General features: G+C 43.1%; 1 protein-coding gene across 1 annotated transcript in view; it reads left to right on the forward strand.

The window, feature by feature from the left end:
* SNTB1 (syntrophin beta 1) overlaps positions 1-24,086 on the forward strand; it is a 240,201-nt gene that overhangs the window by 193,672 nt on the left and 22,443 nt on the right. Inside the window, exon 4 of the mRNA XM_030303870.2 lies at positions 10,854-10,993. Within this exon, the coding sequence (XP_030159730.1) occupies positions 10,854-10,993 (140 nt within the window). The remainder of the gene's footprint in view (positions 1-10,853; positions 10,994-24,086) is intronic.

Below are 24,086 nucleotides of genomic sequence, written 5' to 3' on the forward strand. Positions count from 1 at the left end.
CCCATTTTGAGGGTTGGGCAGGGGGAAAAAGACATGCTGGGGATTTTTAAAGAAGTGCCAAACTTCATATCACTTCACTCCGTATGTTATTTTTCTAACTTGAATCAATTGCCAACTGAGGTAAGCAGAATAATGGCCTCCCAACGATGTTCATATCCTAATTCTCCGAACCTATAGACATGTTGTCTTAAGTGGATGGGAAAAAGGACCTTGCAGATGTAATTAAGAATCTCAAGATGGCAAATTATCCTGGATCATCTGGAGAGGAGGCAGTTTAACCACATGGGTCCTTCTAAGATGGAGAGAGGAGGGTGAGACTCAAGAGGAGGTGATGCTCTGACAGAAACACAGGGGGGAAAGGCAATGTGATGGGGGGCCATGAACGGAGGAATTAGGGAAGCTTCTAGAAGCTGGAAAAAGCAAGGAAATGGATTCTCCCCCTAGAGCCTCCAGAAGGCAGGAGCCATGCCAACACCTTGATTTAGGACTTCTGATTTCCAGACTGTATGAGAATAAATACCAGCTTTGTGGTAATTTCTTAGGGAAGTGATAAGAAACTAATACACTAACTTTAAGAAAAATAGGGAGAATTTATATTTAAAAAATACAACTTGGGGCGTCCAGGTGGCTCAGTTGGTTAAGTGTCCTACTTTGGCTCAGGCTGTGATCTCGCGGCTCGTGAGTTCAAGCCCTGCGCTGAGCTCTGTACTGACAGATCAGAGCCTGGAGCCTGCTTCAGATTCTGTGTCTCCTTCTCTCTCTTCTCCACCCCCTGCTCGTGCTCTCTCTCTCTCTCAAAAATAAGTAAATGTTAAAAAAAAATTTTTAATACAAACTGATGGGTTCTTTTGAAATGTTTCTTTTGGCCATGCCATGCCTACCATCTTTTCTGGTAATGATAGGCTAATGCTAAAAACAAGCTCCCCAAAGAGTGGGATACGGGTTGTTGTTGTTGTTGTTGTTTTCTTATATCCGGTCCTCTGTAGTCTCCAAATTTGTGACTCCTTGTCTAGAAGATTTTATTGTTAATGCAGCGATTATTTGTTTGAATCTAGTGTTTTCTAGGCCGTGAGCTGGAAGGGTCAGGAACCACTTCCTAATGTTTCAAATATCCAGGAAAGTTTGATAGTTACAGATATCCGGATGCTAATTTTTAGCCTACTGTACTCTGTTATATGTTGCTGAACACAGGATACATGGTTGATTTAAAACTGCACGGCACATTAAGTTGGACTTAGAACTGTCAGATATTTGTGCTGGAGTGAGCACCATCAGCGAAGAATAGAGTTTGCTAAAATAACAAAAACATGCAAATTAAATTTATGGTGTAATGGAATATTTTGCTGCCTTTAGAAACCAAACCCTGTTTCACTTACTAGCCCTTCAATTGTGCAATGAAGAGTAACACAGGAGACTAATTTTGTCCCAGCTACTCGTTATAAATAGAAATATCCCTTAGTGGAAAGACATATTAAGGGTTATGAGTCATTTACAACTTAGTCTTGAATTATTTTAATCAGATGTGAGACTTGGGGAATAAAGAGCTTTGATTACTCAGAGGAGCTTGCCCTGAACCGATGTCTGGCCTGAGTGAAGGCCCCGTGCCAGGAGGTGGGAAAGAAGGGCGAGAAGTAAGTTGCCCAGTGGGCAACCTAGTCAGCTGCAGAGTTGCACATAGCTGGACACTGTGCACCTCAGTCCACAGGAGACATTACAGCTGAGTTCCCAGCTGTCTGTCCTCCCACCTTTGCCCTCATGCCCCCACATCATCCCCCTTTTCCTTTCTTATGAGCGGCAGCTTTGTGATCTGAAAATATCACAGCTTTGAGGTCAGGAAGGCACATAAGTGGCTTTATAACTATCATTATGTAACATTGGCTAGTGCCTGGCCTCTCTGAACCACAGTTTCTTCTTCTGTAAAATGGAGATGATAATAAATGCCTCAAAGTGTCAAAAGGATTAAGGGAGGTGAAACTAGCATGGTGCTTGTAGTATTTCTTAAGGCTCCAGTAACAAACTACAACAAACTGGGTGGATTAGACAACAGCAGTGTATTGTCTCATGGTTCCAGATGCTAGAAACTCAAAATCAGCACCAGGGTTCCTTGCTTCTGAGGGCTGTGAGGGAGAATCTGCTTTATGCCTTTCTCCTCGCTTCTGGTGGTTTGCTGGCAATCTTTGGCATTCTGGGGTTTGTAAATACATCACCCCTAGCTTGGCCTTCATGTTCATGTCACTTTCTCCCTGTGTGTGTGTGCCTGTGGCCAAATTTCCCCTTTTATAAGCACACCAGCCGTATTGGCTTAAGGTCTGTTGTATTCCAGTATGACTTTATCTCAACTAACTACATCTGCAATGACCATATTTCCCAAAATGGTCACGTTCTGTGATATTGGAGGTTAGGGCTGAGTCACCTGAATTTGGAGGAGGGGGAGACACAATGGAATCCACAGTCCTTCTTATCAGAGAGTAAGCTCTCAATACATGTTTACTCCTTCAGCATAGCCTCCCTTAATAAGGGAGCATTCTTTCCTGTCATGTAGATTTTTAAACTGTCAGATTTAAAAAGCTCAAAATCTACCATGTCACGTTCCCTCTAAACCTTGCTCTTCTAAGTGCTCCTTCTAACTTACTACTGGTTTTTAGACCCAAAGATAGAGTAAATCCCAAACAATTTCAACCTTACTCAATTATAATTGTATAATTCAGACAAGGCATGGAGTTGAAATTCACTTTTGGACTTTTCTCAGAAGAGGTTGAGCTGAGCACACAAGTAAATAAGACAAAAGGGAATGTTTACAGGTTCAAAAGAACGAACCCATATGAAGCACTGAAAGTAATTTATTTTCATACAAACAAGAGGTCTCCGCTTCAAACAGCTGGTGTTAGGAAGTGTCCAATAGAAGTCGCATGTCCTGGGGGGAAACCTAGGGTGTTTTCAGTTGAGCCAAGGCACTGAGGAAGGAGACAAATAAATCTTCTGACTCTACACAGAATGGTTGGCAAGATAGACTCCCTAATGAGATAAGGGATTGACAGTCTGGATCCAGGTAGTTGTGAGAGAGGTGAGACTAGTCAATGGTCATGGGGCCAGGGCCTCTCTGGAAGGAAGAAGAGAAGAAACTGTCTAGTAATAAAAACTAATGCAGGCAGGGAAAAATAACAAGCAGAATTATTCAAAATGGACACAAGGGGACACATAGCAGAATCCAGTTTGGGGGCCCAAGTTCATGGCCTGGTTTTCTCCCAGAATGCTGAGTATTAGATAGTTCAGAGTAGGACTTGGATAGTGTAACTACTATGCACCCCTTCTCCTTTCTGGGGTTCCCAACTGAGAGTGAGAGGGAATGATGTACTCATGGAAAACAAAAACAAAAAACCCCACCATATTTATTAATAGTTACATAAATACCCAATAAGCCCTAATTAATGCCAAACCCAGATAAATGGGGCATAATATAGAACATAGTCAGAGTGATGTGTCTTGTCTCCTTTGGCCTCTTTTGAAGCTAGGGTGCTTGGGTATTGAAATGTGTTAATGGTGTGGACCAAAATGGCCAGTCTGCTCTAGGACTGGTCCAGTGTACATGTTTCTACCATGTAGATACGGTGATAACGCAATGAGTGGGTAGTGACCACAGACACCTACTTGTGATGAACGTGACAATGCCTGCTATTAAAGAGACCCAGTGACAGCCCTAGATCTGAACAATTAGAGTCACAGCACCTCTTTCTTTGGAGGGGGAATTCATTAGATTGACATAGGCAATGGGCAGAAATGGGGTGGTGCTCCTCCTTCCTGTAGTTGGGTTCTCCAGTAAGGTTGTCATTCTGCTTTTCAAAGGCAGAGAAGGGCGTAGGGTAGAAAATCATCCTAAACTTGAAGAGACACAGGCTTGGGTAGCTGGATCTGGTTCTTCCAGCTTATTAGTCCAACTTGATTATACGTAGCCTGAACTGAAAGTGACATTGAGATACAGAGTAATCCAAGTAGAATCCAGCAATCTTTATCGAGCAAGAAGAGATCTTGGAATCACTTCCTGGAATGTATCATACTTAGAATGTTGTCATTTTGAAGAGCTGTCTCATTAGCAGTAAGCAAATGAAGCAAAACAATTGAAAGGCCACGTTCATGTGGTTGAAATGCTCTGTGCCTTGATGGGGACTAGACCTTCATGGGCTTTCTGCCTCATCTTTCCATGATGCTGTATGATGAAAGGAGATTTAAAACCTGCACTTATCTCTTTGGATACATGTGATCTGCCCTAAGGTTGACTTCATTATGAAGTCCTAGAGACCGAGGCATTACTTTTAATAGAGTCATCAAAGGGTTCTGTTAGAGTACATTAGCATCTGACCTTCTGCATGCTCAGTAAATAAGATAACTTTCAAAAAAAAAAATTCACTCCATGTTTGCAAATGTTCAAAGAGAAAAAAAAAAACCCTGGAAAACTAACTGAAAATATAGTGGGTTCTTGCCATTTTCTTATGATTAGTTTCTTGTCTTTACCCCACACTCCCCTGACCCCAATTCATGTCCATTTGGGACCTCAGAAGGTGACCTGATTTGGAAATATGGTCTTTGCAGATGTAATTAGTTGAGTTCATACTGGAATTGGGTGGGCTCTAAATTCGGTGGCAGGTGTCCCGATGACAAGGCCACATAAAGACGTGTAGAAAGAAGTCTGTGTGACAATGGAAGCAGAGATTGGACTAACACAGCTTCTAGGAATACTGGTGGCTACCAGAACCTGTAAAAGGCAGGGGAGGATTCTTCCCTAGAACCTGTATAGGGAGCATGGTCCTGCCGACCCCCGAGGTGATTTCTCTATAACCCAAGCACCAAAGTCCCACCAGGCTAACTTGTACGTTGACTCTGGTGAGACTTCTAATCATGAACCCTGAGTCTGGGGCTTTATTATATATGGCTTATAGAATTCCAGAGCCAGTTTCAGAATTTGGCAGGAGGGAGCAAATTTGAAATTGGGGACTGCGGCTATTGGGAATGTCGACATATAAAAATGATACCCTCCCTACATGTCCCGCAGTCAAACCATATTTCTCTTTCCTTATTTTCCTTCAGCGTGCTCTAACACTCTTCATCATTGTCTTGACATCCACCAAACAGGGTGGATCATTCAGTCTGCTCCCCCACTTTAAGCCACCCATGAATTCGCCACGTGATCCGGGTGCCAGACGATTTGGGAGTTGCGTGAGAGGAGAGCAGCGAGTCCAGGGGAGCTAAGGCTCCTGCAGAGCTCTGTTTCTGAACTTGCCTTCTAGTCCTCTTTCCCATTCTCTGTCTTCTCTTCCTTTCCATCCTGCTCTGCATCCAGGTGTGGGTGTCCCGCCAGGTTCCCGATTGCTGGGTCCTGGGGTTGTTCAGGGCCAGCCAGAAGAAGGCTGCAGGTTGTGACTTTGTACCGTGTTCCCTGTGTTCCCATGGCTGCATTGAAACTTGTTCCTCTCCTTTTGGTGAACTGGCGGGGATCCTTATCTGCCTCTCTGAGAGTTGGTGCAGGGATTAATTACCTAATGTTTGTAAAGCATTTGGAAGTTGATAACTGCTAATTATTATTACCCTGGTATCTGGTCCTTTGTTCTAAGTTCCTAGCAATCTGAAGTGAAAAGGCTTAAAGTAAAAAGTTGCCGAGATAGCCATGATCTCCAAAACAAAAGTTGTGCTTGACCTTCTTCCTCTGTGAACTTGATTTATCCTATTCGTCACTCACCTTGTCTCCAGACCTTACTCCCTAGCAGGGTAGCTGTGTGAGGTGTGTGATGGGGCTGGTTTAACATTTCCAGTATCTGCCATATGGGAAGTGCTTTATATACGTTCTCTCATTTAATCCTCATAAAATATGCACAGGAGGCCACGATCGGCATGTTACACATCAGTGAACAAATGCTTATAGCAGTTCAAATCCCTCAGCTGAGAAGTGGCAAAGCCAGATTTTGAAGACATTGCCGTTTGGCTCCAAAGCCTCTGAGCTGTCCCTGCCACCCCTGTGTTCAAGTAGGAGTTAGAAAATAAGCATGTTAGGAAGAGTGACTTGGCACAAGCAGAGAAAAAAAGACCCATACATTGTTTGTTGCCCCTGTGAACAGAGCCCGTGGAACAAAGGAGATGTATAAAGCAAGGGTCCTAGTAACTAAAGCGGTCCCAGCCTAGTAGCCAGGAATTTTGAACCGAAAAAGATGATCTGATTTTCAAGTTGGAGGGGCTGTTAGCAATAACTTTGTCTTAGCCGATTCTCCCACCAGGGAGGACATTAGACCCGTGAAGGCAAGGAATTCTTGCCCAAGTTTACTTATATCTTTTGTTTGATATTCGTTTATTCTTACTTGATGTGGCGATCAGAATAGCTGATATTCTCTTTTAATCAACGTATAGTGGACATACAATATTATATTACTTTTAGGTGTAGAACATAGTGATTCAACAATTATATAAATTACTAAACGATCACCATGGTGAGTGTAGTTACCGTCAGTCACCATACAAAGGTATTACAATATTATTGGCTACATTCCCTATGCTGTACTTGAATCCCTGTGACTTGTTTATGTTATAGCTGCAAGTTTTTCCCTTTGACTCCTCTATACCTATTTCACCCATCCTCCCATCCCCCTCTCATCTGACAACCACCAGTCTGTATTTGAATGTTTCTATTCTTTGATGAGTTTTGTCATATTAGATTCCACATATCAGTGAACTCTTATATTATTTGTCTTTCTCCATATCACTTATTTCACTTATCATATTATGCTCTTCAGGTCCATCCATGTTGTCACCAATGACAAGATCCCATCCGTTTCTATGGCTGAGTAATATTCCATTGTGTAAACACACTACATCTTCTGTATCCATTCATCTGTCAGTGGACACCTAGGTTGCTTCCATATCTTGTATGTTGTAAATAATACTGCAGTAAACATGGGGTGCATGTATTTCTTGGAATTAGAATAGCTAATATTTTTAAAGGTTTGCTTGCTTACTGTATGTAAGACACTTTTCTAAGCACTCAATATGCATTCATTAATTTCATCATTACAGCTTTGCCTAAGCAACAGTATTATTATTTCTTCTGGAAATACCTGCAAAAAAGGCACTGAAAGGTTTTGGTCAAACTGTCTCTTTGAAAATAATCTTCAGATTTTAGATATTTTAGAGGAAACACGGTCAGCAGTTTTCAAACTGTTTCCCAGTGGTTGCTAGGAACCTCACTCAAAGGTGTGGGTGATGGAAGGATAAAGACATAAAGTCTCAGATCTCAGCCAGGCTGGAACCCCATCCAGAACCCCATTTTGTTCCATGACTTGTGATGTGATCACAATGAATGAATGATGTGATGTGTCCAATGAATTTTAAAAGTTTGAAAGTTCCTCCTGACCTCAATGACGTAGGAAACCTGTCATTGACTGACCTGTCAGTGACTGTTCTTCCCTCAGGTGTTTTTGATTGAGGTAGAATTGACATGTAACATTGCCTAAGTTTAAGATATACAACATGTTCATTTCATACATTTATTTCTACTTCCCTCAGTTGTTAGCAGAGACTTCTTTCCACTCTCTCAAATTCTTCTTGCCATTTTGTCAACCTTTTCTCTCATGCTCCACAGAAGTCACCATGGGGACAGGATTCAGTTCACCACAGATGTGCTTCCGAGTAATTTCGGGATTGTGTGTCTGTTTCCGTTTCTTCCCCTTTGCCTTCTTCATGAGAAACACGATCAGTTCTTGAGACACTGACTGCTGCTGCATCTCATGGCAGGAAGCCGGGATCGAGATGGAAGTTGTCACATCTGTTTCAGGAGCCACATTTTAATAAAATGTAGACGCGTCCCAGAACTGTTGCATTAATGCTGGGGAAACTTTGGGTGCCAGGAAATTTGGATTTATAATGGAAGTTGTCACTGAACAACAGCACGAATACTCCAGCCTGAGGAAAAGTGTTCTTGAAAGGCTTTGCAAATGCGAAGCTCACGTGCCATAAAGTATGGTTTTAGAAACCTGTATTCAACATAACATTTTTCTCCTTGGAAGTCTGTTGTCCTCATGGGCCGATTTCTAGCTTCAAGCATTCAGATAGCATTAAAATGAAAGCTCTGCGCACAGGAACAGTGGAAAACGTCCACTCTGAGTATTCTCACGGCACAGTTAACAAATCCATGAAGCACTCTTTAATAAACCATTTTGTGTTTCAGGGCTTTAGAATTATTCATACATATATATACCATTTGACATGTGGGTGAGTTTGTGACTCCACCATTAGAAATTTCTGTATTTTACTGTTGGCATTCACTGGTAAGGTTTATTTTTGCAAACTTAATATTGTTCTTGAAGAATGATGCTTAGTTGTATTCACGTTTAAATGGTTCCAGTCAAAGTTAATGGATCAGATCTGACTAGGTAAGGAAGATAGGCACTTTGGGGAGGATCATTTGTAGCTTTTCCAGTCCTATTTAATGAACTGGAAAAGTAATTTGCTAAGTTTAATGTAGAGGCTGGAAAAAATTTACTCCAAACTCCCAAACACTTTATGCTTTGAGGCTATAGTGTGGTCACCTTGCGGGTTACTAATACCTTGTTTTCTGTATCAGTTCATTTTGATCTCTTAAAGATGCTATTGTTCTGTTGGAAAAAGCAATAGGCTAACCCTGGATATTTTTTTTTATATATGTATGAAGTGCATAATGGGAGAAATATGCCAGGTAGTCATTCACATTCTAGTCTAAATAGCTTTTTGAGGATTTCTTCCTTCTTGAAAGGGAGATTTTATTTGGAATTGCTGTAAGGGGTGCATGATCATTTTGTAATGAATTCTTCCTGGGACAACTTTGGAATGGATGGGAAAAGAATGAATTGAAATTGTTAACACCAAGGATATTCTTGGCTTGCCTTATAATTTTTTTCAAGGAAAACCAGTACTTTGTCATACTGTTGCCTTTCCAATGAATACCTTTTTGACAAGTTTAGAATTCAGTGAGTCTGCTACAATTTTCCCACCCTAAATTTCACTGGAGGGTCTTACCATCTGCCAGATATTATGCTAAGCACATTATGTACACTGTCTCATTTATCTTAGAAAAATTCTTTTAAAGTAGGTTCCTCGCCCAATTTGGGGTTTGAATTTACAATTCTGGGACTAAGACTTGCATGCTCTACTGACTGAACCAGCGAGGTGCCCCGTGCACAGTCTCATTTAGTCTCCACTGTAGCATTATGAGGTATATGCCACTTAACAGGCTCTAAATGATGCTTATGGTGCACTGTGATCAGCATTTTAGACATTTTAACCCAATCTTCACAATAATCCTCTGGTATAGGTCCTATTATTTCCCCATTTTACAGATACAGAAACAGATACAAAGGGATTTGCTGACTTGCCCAAGATCCCACAGCTGGTGAATTGAGGAGCTGTGATTTATGTTCAGGCACTCTAGCTCCAGAGAAAACACTCTTAACCATTGTCTGTGCAATTTTATCAGTGAGGAAATAGACACATAGGGAATAATAACTTGCCCAAAGTCACAGGGGCAATAAATAATGGAGCAGGGACTCAGAGTCAAGCAGCCCATAAAAGTACATGACCTACAAAGCTCACCCCTTCCACAATCCTGCCCACCTTCTCTACTGTGATCATTCAATCTTAAAGCCACTTCAATACAGATGTCATTGTGGCACTTACAAAAAGGTAACGATACAAATAGAAAGGGAAGAAATTAGTTTTATCATTTATTTATCTTACTGCCTCATTTAATTTTGAATAGATTTTGGATTATGGTTTATTATGAAAGGGTTGAATCTTCACTGAATTACCAGTGTCAAAGAAAACCTTAACCTCATCTAGAGCACTGGTTCTTAATCTTTAATGAGCATACGTGTCACCCGAAGATCTTGTTAAAATGCAGATTTTGATTCTGTTGGTCTAAGATGAGCCTGGAACTCTGCATTTCTTGCGAGCTCCCATGTGATGCTGATGCTACTGGAACATGATCCATGCTTTGAGTACCAAGGCTAGCACATTGAGTTGTTCCAAACTGAGCATCAAGATGTATCCCAAGACCCAACGTTCAAATTGGAAGGGGGGAATTTTCACAGATGAAAGAACACATGCAGAACTGGGAATGATCAACACATCATCATATCACACATCAGCACATCAGAGTTTGGGCAGAGAGGGGTGGCTCGTGAGATAAGACCTGAGCTAACTGACTCTCGGGATTGGAAGGGACCTTAAGGGTCACCTGGTCCAAACATCCAACTGATGTTTTAATCCTCTCGTATCCCTGCCAGGTCATTTCATCCCTCTGGGTTAAGGAACTTTCTGTGCTGAGTGGAACTAAGAGAATTTTAAGATGGTGCCCGAATCACAGAAACAGTCAAAGCGAAAGGCTGTGATGTCTCCTACCTCTCCAGACAGACATTTGCCTCCATAATACATTTTCAGAGCCTTTGGATATTCTTCAAAAGCTTTCAAACCTTACCATCTTGTAATAAAAACAATGTACTGTACCAGAGTGCCATCTGGGCGTGCTTATTCCCCCAAGCATCTGCATGCCACTATGAAATAATGATTTCAGTGCTGACTGGCAGGTGAGAAACAGAGACAGATGTCTGACAGTTGGGCTGCTTCTTGGCTGTACTGACGACACATACCGGGGCCCTTGAGAAACACAGTTTCAAGGATCAAGAGTCCTGTGGCCGTGAATGGTTTCTTCTCATTTGGATTTCACAACCTGAACTAAGGACTCCTACCGTTGGGTCTTCTGATTGGGGGGATGCCAGCTTCTCCTTTCTAGTCACTGTTCCTTCACCTGTTGTTTGACGATGCCCTGCTTTCCATTTCAGGTGCCCGGGGAGAGTGAGAAACAGTGGAAGCCTGCCCTGGTCGTACTGACCGAGAAGGATCTTTTAATCTATGACAGCATGCCACGGAGGAAGGAAGCCTGGTTCAGCCCAGTTCACACGTACCCTCTTCTTGCCACCAGGTAGCCATGACCTTGTCTTTGAATCTGATGTGTTTGCAGCTTGAAGCTTTTCTAGTCAATTACAATGATTTCAACACGTTGTATTCCTGCTTCCTGTTGCATCAGGAACTGAGGGCTCCTGCAGAGTAGAGCCACACGTTTTTATCCAGTAGATTGATTATCGTTTATGGCCAAACCTGGGGCAACACAGAGACAAAGAACAAACTGCTTTATCCATCCTGAAGGAGCAGTGACATCTGTGAGAAGCTCCCAGCCTAGTCACCTTCCTGGGGGGTCTCCACCCCATTCTTTTTGAGGTGAACTGTGCACATGTGTTTACAATCTTGAAGTTTAGGGAGAATCATCCTTCGCTCGGTGGCACAGAGATTGTCATGGGATGTCCTGTTGTGCTTTTTAAAGTTTTCTCGGCACGACAGACCCCATAGCAAGTTCTTCCTCAGTAGTATGGTGCTTCCTATGCATGTGGGGCTGCTAGGCGTTTGTCTGTCTCTTAGGACCTTCCGTGCACAGCTATTGTTCACGTGACCTTTTTTTTACGTTTATTTTTTATTATTTTTGAGAGACAAAGACAGAGCATGAGCAAGGGAGGGGCAAAGAGAAAGGGAGACACAGAATCTGAAGCAGGCTCCAGGCTCTGAGCTGTCAGCGCAGAGCCTGATGCGGGGCTCGAACCCATGAACAGCTAGATCGTGACCTGATGAAGTCAGATGCTTAACCGACTGAGCCACCCAGGTGCCCCAATGTGACATTTTTTTAAAGTTTATTTATTTTTTTATAGTTCACCACCTAAGAATGGTTTTTACATTTTTAAATGGTTCTTTAAAAGCAAAAGAACAAAAATATTCCATGACATGTGAAAATTATGTAAAATTCAAGTTTCCAAGTCCATAAATACGGTGGTACTGGAACACACAGAAAAAAAATTTTTTTAATAAAGTTTATTTATTTATTTTTGCGCACAGGAGGGGCAGAGAGAGAGGGAGAGAGAGAATTGCAGGCAGGCTCCACGCTGTCCGTGCAGAGCCCAACACAGGGCTTGATCTCATCAACCATGAGATCATGACTTCAGCTGAAAGTAAGAGACGAACACTTAACCGACTAAGCCACCAGGCGCCCCTGTCCATGTGACATATTATCTTAATGCATCAGGTGTTTATCCCCTTGTTGAAAGTCTGTATCCTGAGCACAAAAGCACATCAAACCTGAGTCTTGCCTTCAAGTAGTTGACAACTTCCAGACCTGGTGCCCGTTGCCAGCTCTTTCTGTATGTGCTTTGTGATAATGGACACAGTTTTCATCACTCCTATACCTCTCTTTCTTTATCTAGAAGGTAAGTATGTTAACACAATGTTTACGGCTTCCCTGGTATAGTGCCTGGGCAATATTGGGCCGTAAAATGTCTGCTGAATGAATTATTCAACAAGGTGGGACAAATTCTGAAAAGAGTTTGGTCCAACAGACAAAGAGCATAGTGGACTGAGGTTTTAGGAGCATCTGTTCTGAGCAAGAGATACATACAAGATGGGTTCTCCATTCTCAAGGGACTAAGGTGCCAAACAGGTTATAGCCCAGGCTCAGGTGCAAGGAAGAGAAGGAGACCCAGGGGCAGAACAAGAGGGGACAGAAGATTAAAATGGCATTGGTGAATGGGGCTGAAACTCCTTAAAAACCCTTTTTCTTCCACTTATGGTGATTATGGAGAACAGCAGGTATGGCCTGAAGAAGGTGATTATCGGCCCCAGAGGTGAATAGAGGAGGCCTTCGTGGACCAGGGACCAAGCCTAGATCACTTAGATATTAATAAATAAAATAAAATAGTAATTTAATTTTTGAGTATCCTAAGCCTCAAAATCTTTGGTAGGATAGCTATTAAAGTATTATTGATATTTACAAAAAAACCTCAATAATCAGAACCCAAACATCCTAAAATGTTCCTGTTCCAATGGAGATTTCAGGCTGTGTCTTGGGATCCATTTAAATTCACTTTTCCACAGTTTACGTCCTCAGACCTCACCCATGGGCACTGATGTTCAGATTCTGAGGCATTCTCACAACTAGAACCAAAGAAAGATTAGACGATAGTCTCTGTATTCCAGATACTAAGAAGAGAAGTTGGATTCATCCTCTTAGAATGATTTTCAGGAAAGGGACGGCTGGGTAGCTCAGTGGGTTAGTAATGAGTTTGACCCTTGATTTTAGCTCAGGCCATGATCTCACAGTTTGGGAGATCCAGCCCCGCATTGGGCTCTGCACTGGCAGTGCTGAGCCTGCTTGGGATTCTCTCTCTTCCTCTCTCTCTGCCCCTCCCCTCCCATCTCTCAAAATAAATAAACTAAAAAAAATAATGATTTTCAGGAACAAAAGTTTAAGTAAAATTTCTAGGTAACTCTCAGGCAAATTGGAAGTAAAACTTGCCCTAATTCATAGCTTTCTTCTCATAGTTTGAAGGCATTCTGATTAATGGAGGCTGCTTTTTTTTATTGTTTATTTTTTAAAGATTTTTTTAAATGTTTATTTATTATTTTTGAGAGAGAGAGAGAGAAAGAGCATGAGTGGGGGAGGGGCAGAGAGAGAGGGAGACACAGAATCTGAAGCAGGCTCCAGGCTCTGAGCTGTCAGCACAGAGCCTGATGAGGGACTCAAACTCACGGACTGCAAGATCATGACCTGAGCCGAAGTCAGACACTTAATCAACTGAGGCACCCAGGCGCCCCCGGAGGCCGCTTTTTTATTCATGCATGCGTGCATTCAGGATTTTAAAAATTCAGTTCCTCAGTCACACTAATACATTTCAGGCCCTCAGCAGTTGTGGCTGGTGGCTACTATTTTGGACAGCACAAATTAACATCTCCGTCATTATAGAAAGTTGTATTGGACAGCACCGCCCTAGAGCATAAATGACCAGCTCAGAATCTGTCCCTGTTCGGGCAAGTGACTGGACTGGCACACGCCCAACGGCAGTGCGTCAAAAGCACAGGCTGCCCCACGGGAGGTCATCTTGCAGGCTCTTCAGGCCACCAGCGGCTCAGGGGGCTGGGTGCACAGGCACAGGGACTGGCATCTGGGTAGGTTTGGGTGGGGCCCCAGGAATACCCATTACAGGCTCATAAGCCACGTCTGGGTTGTGAGCAACGTGCATGCGTGGCCTACATCCGCTACGGAAATCGAAAATGGAAACCCTTTCAGTGCAAACTGTGCTCATTTAGAACAGAAGACGCAGCATCGCAACCTCAGCGCCTACCATGTAAACATAAAAGAGAGCAGTGGCAATGGTTGACCTCCCAGTTAACTGCCTCCTCTTTCCCAAATTACCCAGCCTCACTACTGACCTGCTGAAGAAAAGTGTGTTATCGCATGTGCGTATTAGCCCTAGGAGCAATGATCAAATTAGGCTCATAATCATGCCCTTGGTCTCCAGCTGGTAGTCTGTTTGGCAGAGGATGTTCAAGATGTGAAGGCGGGCCTGGCTGTTGATTCTTAGCTCATCCCCTCAAGCTAGAGTTTCCGTCTTAGTTTTCCTCCTACCGGAAGAGTGCTTCGCCTGGGCTAATCATGTCCCCTCCCTCTTTGAGAGTCCTCTCATCTGTTAAATGCATCTGTTAAATGCTGCTGTCTCTCCAAAGCCTAGCAGAGATAGACTTTGAGAAAATAGGTTTCTAACGGACCCTTTGGCTGGTGCGGCAGCAGCCATGGTTTGCGTGCCTTGGATAGGATCGTCTTCCCTCCGCAGCCCTGTGGATGTTCCTAGAGAAGGACTTTTGGAAAGCAGACAGAAACAAAAACAAAAACAAAAACAAAACAAACAAACAAACAAAACACAAGGAAAACGACCTGTCCCATCCCTGGAATCACGTGATCACACTGAGGGGTCGCGGCCCTTGAGTGGCTCCAGGCTATGGAGCAGGGTTTACCTCAGCTGAAGACAGAAACCATTCTATCCTTGCAGACCGAGCTGGCTCTTGGAGATGGGAGGCTGGGCTGGCAGGGAAATCACTGCCGGAAGAGGTAGAAGTCAAAGGGAAACTCTAGATCCTTCCGTTACAGAAGTTACCCCAGTGCTTCCATTAGCTGCTTCCCTAGCCACATAGCTAAGCTCATAAAGTGACGTATTTACTTTCTGTTTATTCCATAGTCACATATGACAGCGTGTCCCTTCTTTTTTATTGAATTCTTTTAATGTTTATTTGTTTTTGAGAGAGAGAGGCAGAGTGTGAGTGGGGGAGGGTCAGGGAGAGAGGGAGACACAGAATCTGGAGCAGGCTCCAGGCTCCCAGCCGTCAGCACAGAGTGGGACCCACAGACCAGTAGATCATGACCTGAGCCGAAGCTGGACGCTTAACCAGCTGACCCACCCAGCGCCCCCACGGTGTGTCCTTTATATATGAGCGTTTGGGCACGTAGCCTATCTAGTAGCATTACTTATCTCTGAGTGCAGTTTTCTGAAGGAGACTCCTGCCTTCTTAAAACCTTTTATTACGGTGTGATTTATAAGCAGTATGTACACAAATCTTAAATGTGCAGTTCAATTAATTTTTATTTATGAATACAGAGCCACAGTGTCTAAAGTTTTACTATAGGGCGTCTACTAATGAATCATCTTTGTGTCTTTTTTTTCTAACGAATCATCTTGAGTGATATTATCAAGAAGGCCAAGGTAGGACTATTTGCACATAGACCCAGGCAGTAATCAACTGGTGGCTGAGCTTTGTGGAAGGAGCGTATATCAAGGCCAGGTGTTTACATGGATTTTATCCTATTTGGCAAAACTTCCAGTTTGAGAATCACCTGGCTGTTTGGAGGTGATTCTTAACAGAGGCCAGTCCTGAGGACGCTGCCCTGGAGATTCTAGGTTCCTGAGTCAGGAGTATGTGTTTTCAACAAGCATCTGGCAGGTGTGGTCCTCAGGATGACCACATTTAACCCCCACAACCCTGGAAGGGTTAGACTTTATTCCTGTTTCACAGATAAGTAAACGGAGGAACTAAGAGGTTAAGGAGCTCACCCTCAGTCATACAGCCAGTAAGAGATACACCTGGGATTCTGATTCTGCCTGCACCTTTTTAACCCCTGTTCTCTGCACACTCCCCGAAAAAGCACGTTCCTATTCCCTGGAGTTTTAGTGGCTCTTTGTGCCAAGCATGTCACATAAATCTTTCCTTAGCTTTCCTGACAACTCAATCACGCTATAGGTAACCACTCAGATCACACGACAGAGTGAGGACAGGGCTCTGTATGCCATCAGAGACCTAAAGTTTCTACCCGTGGCTTAGACTGGGGGTTCTCAGAATGGGGTCCTCAGACCAGCAGCATGAGCACCCCCTGGGAACTTAGACACGCGGACTCTCCACCCCACTCCAGACCGATGGAATCAGACACTGGAGGTAGGGTCCCCAGCCCGTCTTTGAGTTAACCAGCCAGCCCCCCAGGGGCTTCTGATGCAGGCTACAGTTGGAGAACCTCTGATTTGGAAGACCATGCTCTGGTGCCTCTCATACTCCCAGGGTTCACAATCAGAGGGGCACTTCACGGCAGGGACGTGCATCTTTCTTCCCGGTGGTTCGTCAGAAGTCTTATGTTGCCTTATGTTGTGGTGACCACCAAAGAATTAGTTCGAAGGCTGTCCTGGGTCTAGTGCTCACAGAGTCATCAGAAGCTCCCAAAATGTACTGTGTGGTGCCCTGCTTTTTCACTTAACATGGTCCCATAGGCATTTTCCACTGAGACTTTGCACTCTACCTTAGCTTCAACGTAGTGACTACATAGTGTTCCATTGCATGGATGCTCTGGGGAATCCCCTGGGGCAGGTCTGGGGCACAGATTCTGGAAACTTATGGCACGCCTCCAAATCCCAGCTACTTACCAGCTTTGGAAACTTGGGCAAGTTTTGTGATCTCTTAGTGCCTCTTGTCCCACATCTGTAATGTGGATAGTATCTCTACCTACCTGATAAGGAGACATGGTAAGTGCTAAATAAATTCGGTTATTATTACTTATTTACCTTTTCTCTATTTTGGAGTTTAATAAGTATATTTGCCACATTTTAAAAGCAGCTTCAGGGCGCCTGGGTGGCATCCAACTCTTGATTTTGGCTCAGGTCACGGTCTCACGGTTTGTGGAATCGAGCCCCACAACGGGCTCTGCTCGGAGAGCATGGAGACTACTTAGCATTCTCTCTCTCTCTCTCTCTCTCTCTCTGCCTCTCTCTCCAGAATAAATAAATAAACTTAAAAAAAAAAACAAAATTTCATCACACTGGAAATCCATAGGTCATCATTATAGAACCATCTACGAAATCTTTTCAAACCCATCCTGTTAGCAAAAAAATAAAAATAAAAATAAAGCAAACAAAAAGCCTGAAAAACCATCTCCTTAAAAAATAAAAACAACAATGTACTCCTGAAATCATTGTTGCACTAAATGCTAACTAATTTGGATATAAATTTTTAAAAAATTAAGTTAAATAAAAAAAATAAAAATAAATAAATAAATAAATAAATAAATCTCAAAAAAAAAACAACAACAAAAGAAAGAACTTGGGGGAGTTGACAACTAGGGGGTTCTGTTTTGGTCTTAAAAGTAGGAGGCAAAGTCGTCTGGCTGCAAATTGGGTGGGCAGGATGCTTGAAGACAGCAAGGCATTACTTCTATTCAAAACATCGTGTATGAGATTCCAAAGACTCTCTGATGAAGATTTTAATCAGAGTTGGAAATAGTAGGGAATATATCCTCATAGCTCCTCCTTCTCTTTTGCAAAAAACATGAACCCAGACTCTCTAGATGGATCCCTACCTTAGATTTTGGGTATGGGGTTTCCTCTGTGGAGGGGAATGGGAAAAGGTGGTATATAGAGGAGTAAAGGATGAGAGCAAAATCATGAATGGGTGTTGAATTCTGTTTTTTCGGGTACATACTGAGATGATTATGCAGTTTTGAATTACATTAATAAAGTTTCTCATGTGGAACCAAAAATAAATAAATAAATTAATTAATTAATTAATTAAAAACAATAACTTTATTTAGTGGTGGAGAGGAAAGATCACAGTATTGGATTTGACACCCGGGTTCATACTCTGGGTTTGCCCAGTCAGGCCCCAGTTTACAGGCTGTGTGATCTTAAGCAAATCATGTCACCTCTCTAATCCTGTTTCCTCCCCCTGAACACTAGGATCCTAATGTCTGCTGCAGAGTGATTATGAAAATGAAAGTATGACAGTGGCAGTCAGCTGGGGCTGCGGCAACAAAATACCACTGCCTGGATAACAGATAATTACCTCCTCACAGTTCCAGAGGCTGGAAGTCAAAGACAGTGTCAGTGTGGTTGGTTTCTGGTGAGAGCCCTCTGCTTGGTCTGTGGGTGGCTGCCATCTTGCTGTGTGCTCACGTGACCTCTTTGAGTGCCTGCGGGGGGAGAGAACGCTGGAGCCGCCTGGTGTCAAACCGCCAGAGCAGGGCCACAGCCTTAGGACCTCATTTAACCTCAATGTCCTCCTCGTTGACCCTGTCTCTACATATAGGTGGCATTGAGGGTTAGGTCTTCAACATATGAATTGAGGGGGTGAGGGTGGGACAGGAGTCAATCTTGAGCCTTGACAGGACAGCCTCATTTAAGCAGAACACTGGCCCACAGCAACTGGGCAACTGGGCAACTGGGCAACGGCCCGTGCCCCTCCCTTTGCCTTAGCCTTGCGAGGCAGTACTATTCAGAATGTCAGAGACAGTCTTTTCTCTTGCACAAGAACTGGCCAGGGCCAGAGCCAGTAGGAAACAGGGTTCTTTTAAAATCGAGTTACTTCCTCAGACAGTTCATAGTTGATTTGTTGATTTGTTTAGGGTTATTTTTTGTTACTTTTTTGTCGCTTCTTTCTTTCCCTTTTTCTTTCTTTCTTTCTTTCTTTCTTTCTTTCTTTCTTTCTCTTTCTTTCTTTCTTCTTTCTTTTCTTTCTTTCTTTCTTCGTTAGTCTTTATTCTTGTCTTTCTTTCTTCTTTCGTTTTTCTTCAAACTTCTCTCATTCCTTTCTTCAATTATTCCTTCCTTCCTTCCTTCCTTCCTTCCTTCCTTCCTTCCTCCCTTTTTTTTTTGGAGTCCCGGGCACATTTAATTTATATTTTCCTGGAAGATGAAAATTTGATTGTGTTTCATAGCAGTGGCATCAGAAATGTTCACAGCATGTTCTTGGTGTCGACCCCCATGCAGGGAAGTTTACAAGCCGTTGCTTCTCCTGCTGACAAACGTCGGATTTTTTTTTTTGGGGTTGCCTACGTGCATCCACGTTTGCAATTCTATGCGGTGCACTCAGGAACTTTTCAAACACGTTGTAATGTTAGCTGTTCTCATCCCTCAGCTTTTATGAGTCCTTGGGAAAACTTTTTTTTTTTTTTTTGCTTAGCCAAAGCTTACTTGATGTCGCTGAACATGAAGAAAAAAAGGTACTCTTGCCCATATGGAGGATGTATGTTGTTTTTTTTTCTTTTTTTATCACTGTCATCATAATTGGCAAGTGTGACAGGCCTACAGGGAGAGAGGATTAAGGTGGCAGTATTTCTGGAATTCTAGAGGAGATTTAACCCAGAAATTCTGCACGCCCAGTTCCAGTGGTTGGCAAAAGATTGGGAAGCACAGAGCTTGCAAAAGTAATGAGGCTCTGAGCCCAGCTGTCCCACCTGTGGGCCCGAGAGAAGGGGTGGGGTCTCTGGGGAAGAGGAACTGATGAATTGCACTTTGCTCCCCTGATGCCACTTGGGAGCCAAAGGCACTGGCACTTGTATTAAACATGTTGGGTAATCCTTGGTGTCTAAGGAACTAACCTGTTTGCTCAGTGCTAAAAGGAATTGCTGCCCCAGGCCAGCCTCAGAAATTTTAGGAATGCTTTCCACTGGGGAAGTTTGGCCAGTCGCGTTTGTCAAACATTCAACTACAATCAGCTTGTGGTTTTCACACTAAGCGTGGGAGGCTTCTTCACTCTTAGGGAATGCAAGCCTGTGCCATAGGCATTCCCTAGGGCAGCATAAGAGGATCTGCATGCCCATGGAACCACACTCTGTCAGCCTGAGAAGAGTGGAGTTGGCCTTCACACCCATTCTTCCCATTTGTGTGAACCATACCTGGTGTTCACACTAATGGCCAGCCTCCTTCCTGCCCTCCTTCCTGTTAATCCAGAAGCTCCTCAGAGTTGTGTGGGAGATAAGCAGAGTGAGGGGGTCCAAGGACTTTGGAGTCAGACAAGGAGTTGACCCCGAGACCTCTACTTGCCATGTGATCTTGGGCAAAATATCAATTTCTCCGAATCCAAGCCTCATCTCTGTGAAGGGCAGTAGTATCTTCTGCTTCATTCAGCTATTGATAGGAACTATTAAGACAGTAAATGTAAGTGTTTAACATATGACTGAGACATAATAAGTGATTGATAAATGTTAGCAATTGTTAATATTGAAAAGATTAATTGACATTGATGTATGAATAACTGATAAGTAAGTAGACATATTTGATTCCACATGTAATACTGCATTTATCAGGGACTCATAGTGTCTTAGATCAAAGTTGTTGAGATATAAGGACTGGGCTAAGAGTTTGTTGCTTTAATTTGTAGGGAGGGGGAAGTGAGAGATGGAACGGGGAGACTGGAACCCCTCAACTCACACCAGAAAGCTAGTCCTTTTTTTTTTTTTTTTTTTTTTGGAGAGAGAGATAGAATGAGCGGAGAAGAAGCAGAGAGGGAGAGAGAATCCCAAGCAGGAGCAGCTCCACAACCTGAGATCTCACAACCTGAGATCATGACCTCAGTCCAAATCAAAAGCTGGACACTTAACTGACTGAGGCACCCAAGTGCAACACTGCAGGAAGGTAGCCTATTGATGGCTTCTTCCTTGGGGCAAGAATGTCCAGTTCAGTTTAAGAAATGTTTCACAGTCTCCTGTTAGTGGCCAACATTGTACCAAGGGCTGATGGTTGGGGAATTATAAAAAAGAAAGGAAGGAAGGAAGGAAGGAAGGAAGGAAGGAAGGAAGGAAGGAAGGAAGGAAGGAAGGAAGGAAGGAAGGAAGGAAGAAAAATATGAGAGATAAAAGCCAAGTGTTATAAAAGCTAATTTTTCAGGTTATTCACTCATGGTTTTATTTTCCCAGCAAAATAGGACAGATTTTAATTGTCATTACTTTCCATGGAGAAGTTCTTGAAGATCTTTTTAGTATACCTATTGTATACATATTGTGATATATGTTGAACTAATTAAAACACAGATGGGATAAGGGAATGTGGAAGAGATAACCAGAAAACTCAAAGAATATATTTAAAAATTAAAGTTCTAATATTGCTAAGGGTTAAAAAAAAAAAGAAAGACTATGAACTTGAAAGGAAGACTTTCCAAGACATTAGGCTATCATATGTGAGAGTATTCATCAGACTGTAAGCCTTGTTCATCTCTGGAGATGGCAAGTGCGTGGGGGTGAATTAAATCTGTGGGTGACCTGAAGAGTTCATTATTCTCTCTCTCTCTCTCTCTCTCTCTCTCTTTTAAATATAATTTATTGTCAATTTGGCTAACATACAGTGTATACAGTATGCGCTTGGTTTTGGGGGGTGTATTCCCGTGAGTCATCACTTGTATACGACACCCAGTGCTCATCCCAATAAGTGCCCTCCTCAATGCCCATCACCCATTTTCTCCTCTCCCCTCTGTGCCTCCCCATCAACCCTCAGTTTGTTCTTTGTATTTAAAAGTCTCTTATGGTTTGCCTCCCTCTCTTTAATTTCCTTTCTATCTACAGTTGACACGCTGGAGTTTGGCCCCTTTTCCTGGTATAGTGGAAAGTTTATAGACTTTATAGTCATGTGGGTTCCTATTCTGGACACTCACCTGGCCAGCTACCACTTTAGCACACGGAACCATGGATTCCTTGTTGGTAAAGTGGAGCTTGTGATACGCTTTCCAGGGCATCGTGGAGACCCAGGGAGATAGTGCGTCAGTGCAACGAGTCACAGAACAGGCATCGGTTTTCCTCCCTCCACATTACTGCTAGCAGCTGGCTGTGGGAGGTCACAAGACCAGGGAGAACATGTGTCCGGGTCTCTGGAAATCCAGCTGGATTCACTAAAAGTCAAAAATTGGCTCTTTTGCTGCTCATTCTCCTATATCACCTTGGTCTTTGCTTACAGTCAGTATCCCTCAGTGGTATCTTTTGGAGAGATGGGACCTTGCCTAACCTTTCAAAAAAAAATTTTTTTTAATGTTTATTTACTTTTGAGACAGAGCATGAATGGGGGAGGGTCAGAGAGAGAGGGAGACACAGAATCCGAAGCAGGCTCCAGGCTCTGAGCTGTCAGCACAGAGCCCGACGCGGGGTCGAACTCACAGACCGCGAGATCACGACCTGAGCCAAAGTTGGACACTTAACCAACTGAGCCACCCAGGCACCCCTTTGCCTAACCTTTCAGCACCGTGTTCAGATGAAAGTTTAGGAGGTAGAAAGGAGGCAGTTGTGAGCTCTTCTTGGCTGAGGGGCAGCATGCTGGTTTCTGAGCAGCCCTTCCGCCCTGACAGTCCGGAGCTTACTAGTGACTTTTCCCCTCACTTCCTTCCTAGTCAGCCCGTTGACTGCTGGGCTCCGGTGACTAGTGGATGGAAGTAATCAAGTGCACCAGAACCATTTAAGGGATCTGAACAGTTGTTTTTCTTTTTTTCTTTCTTTCTTTCTTTCTTACTTTCTTTCTTTCTTTCTTTTTTTTTTTTTTTTTGGCTTGCATTGTGGCGTATGCTGGGAGATGCTAATTACAGCAATTAAGCAAGAATGTAATATTGCTTAGCAACCCAGTTACCTAATATGTAATTTTACTAATTTGGCTGAATCTGTGTGCTGTAACTGTTTTTGTTTTAATTAAGGATATTAATAATAATGTTTTTGTGTGGGACATTTTATGCAGCATTTTCTAACACCTATATCCGGACTTAAACTAGTGCATAAGCATCCTTTGTGAGACAGGTTTTTTTGTTTTTGTTTTTCTCAAAACCAGGCATGCAAAGGGATGTGAGGATCCAGAAACTGTGTGCAGCCTAGTACCTCAGTAGAGACACCTTTTGCTTGACCTTCTTTGGACATGAAGGAATTTCTACCACCAGGTTCCCCCAAAGATTGAACAAAGAACTTGACCTTCAAGTGGGTCTATCCCACAGCCACATGGAGCCTTGTGGGGTCCACCTTGTGCGCCACTTTGGGCAGTGAAGTCATTTAAAAACACTTCACCCGGGGCATCTGGGTGGCGCAGTCGGTTAAGCGTCCGACTTCAGCCAGGTCACGATCTCGCAGTCCGTGAGTTCGAGCCCCGCGTCGGGCTCTGGGCTGATGGCTCAGAGCCTGGAGCCTGTTTCTGATTCTGTGTCTCCCTCTCTCTCTGCCCCTCCCCGGTTCATGCTCTGTCTCTCTCTGTCCCAAAAATAAATAAACGTTGAAAAAAAATTAAAAAAAAAAATAAATAAATAAAATAAATAAAAACACTTCACCCTTAGGGCGCCTGGGTGGCGCAGTCAGTTGAGTGTCCAACTTCGGCTTAGCTCATGATCTCACAGTTTGTGGGCCGTGGGTTTGAGCCCCGCATCGGGCTCATATGCTGTCAGCTCAGCGCCTGCTTTGGATCCTCTGTCCCGCTCTCTCTCTGCCCCTTCCCTGCTCATTCTCTCTCTCTTTCAAAAATAAGTAGACATTATAAAAATAAAAACATTTCACCCTTTCTTTTTCTGGGTTAGGGACCCATTTATATATAAATCTTTAAATTTACGTACACTGGATCCATGCTAGCCATGAATGTGAAATCTTACTGACTTACTTCGTTGATAAAATGGTACCTTCCACTCTCAGACCAGAAAAGGTTAACTCTGACTCCCTAAACAAGTCACTGCTAAAAACACCAGTTGCTAGAGATGGATTTGAAGGAAGAAACAGGAGATGGATGTTAGGCTAATCCCATAGAGTATCTCATCCCAATTACCTTTCAAGATCACTTTTTCCCAGGATTGAGTTAATCTGGAAATGAGCATTTAGCAGATGTAAACTCAAGTTCTTTGGATCTAGCATGAGCTACGGTTTCATGATGGGAGACTGA

Source organism: Lynx canadensis, chromosome F2 (assembly GCF_007474595.2).
Source record: "Lynx canadensis isolate LIC74 chromosome F2, mLynCan4.pri.v2, whole genome shotgun sequence".
NCBI lineage: Eukaryota > Metazoa > Chordata > Mammalia > Carnivora > Felidae > Lynx > Lynx canadensis.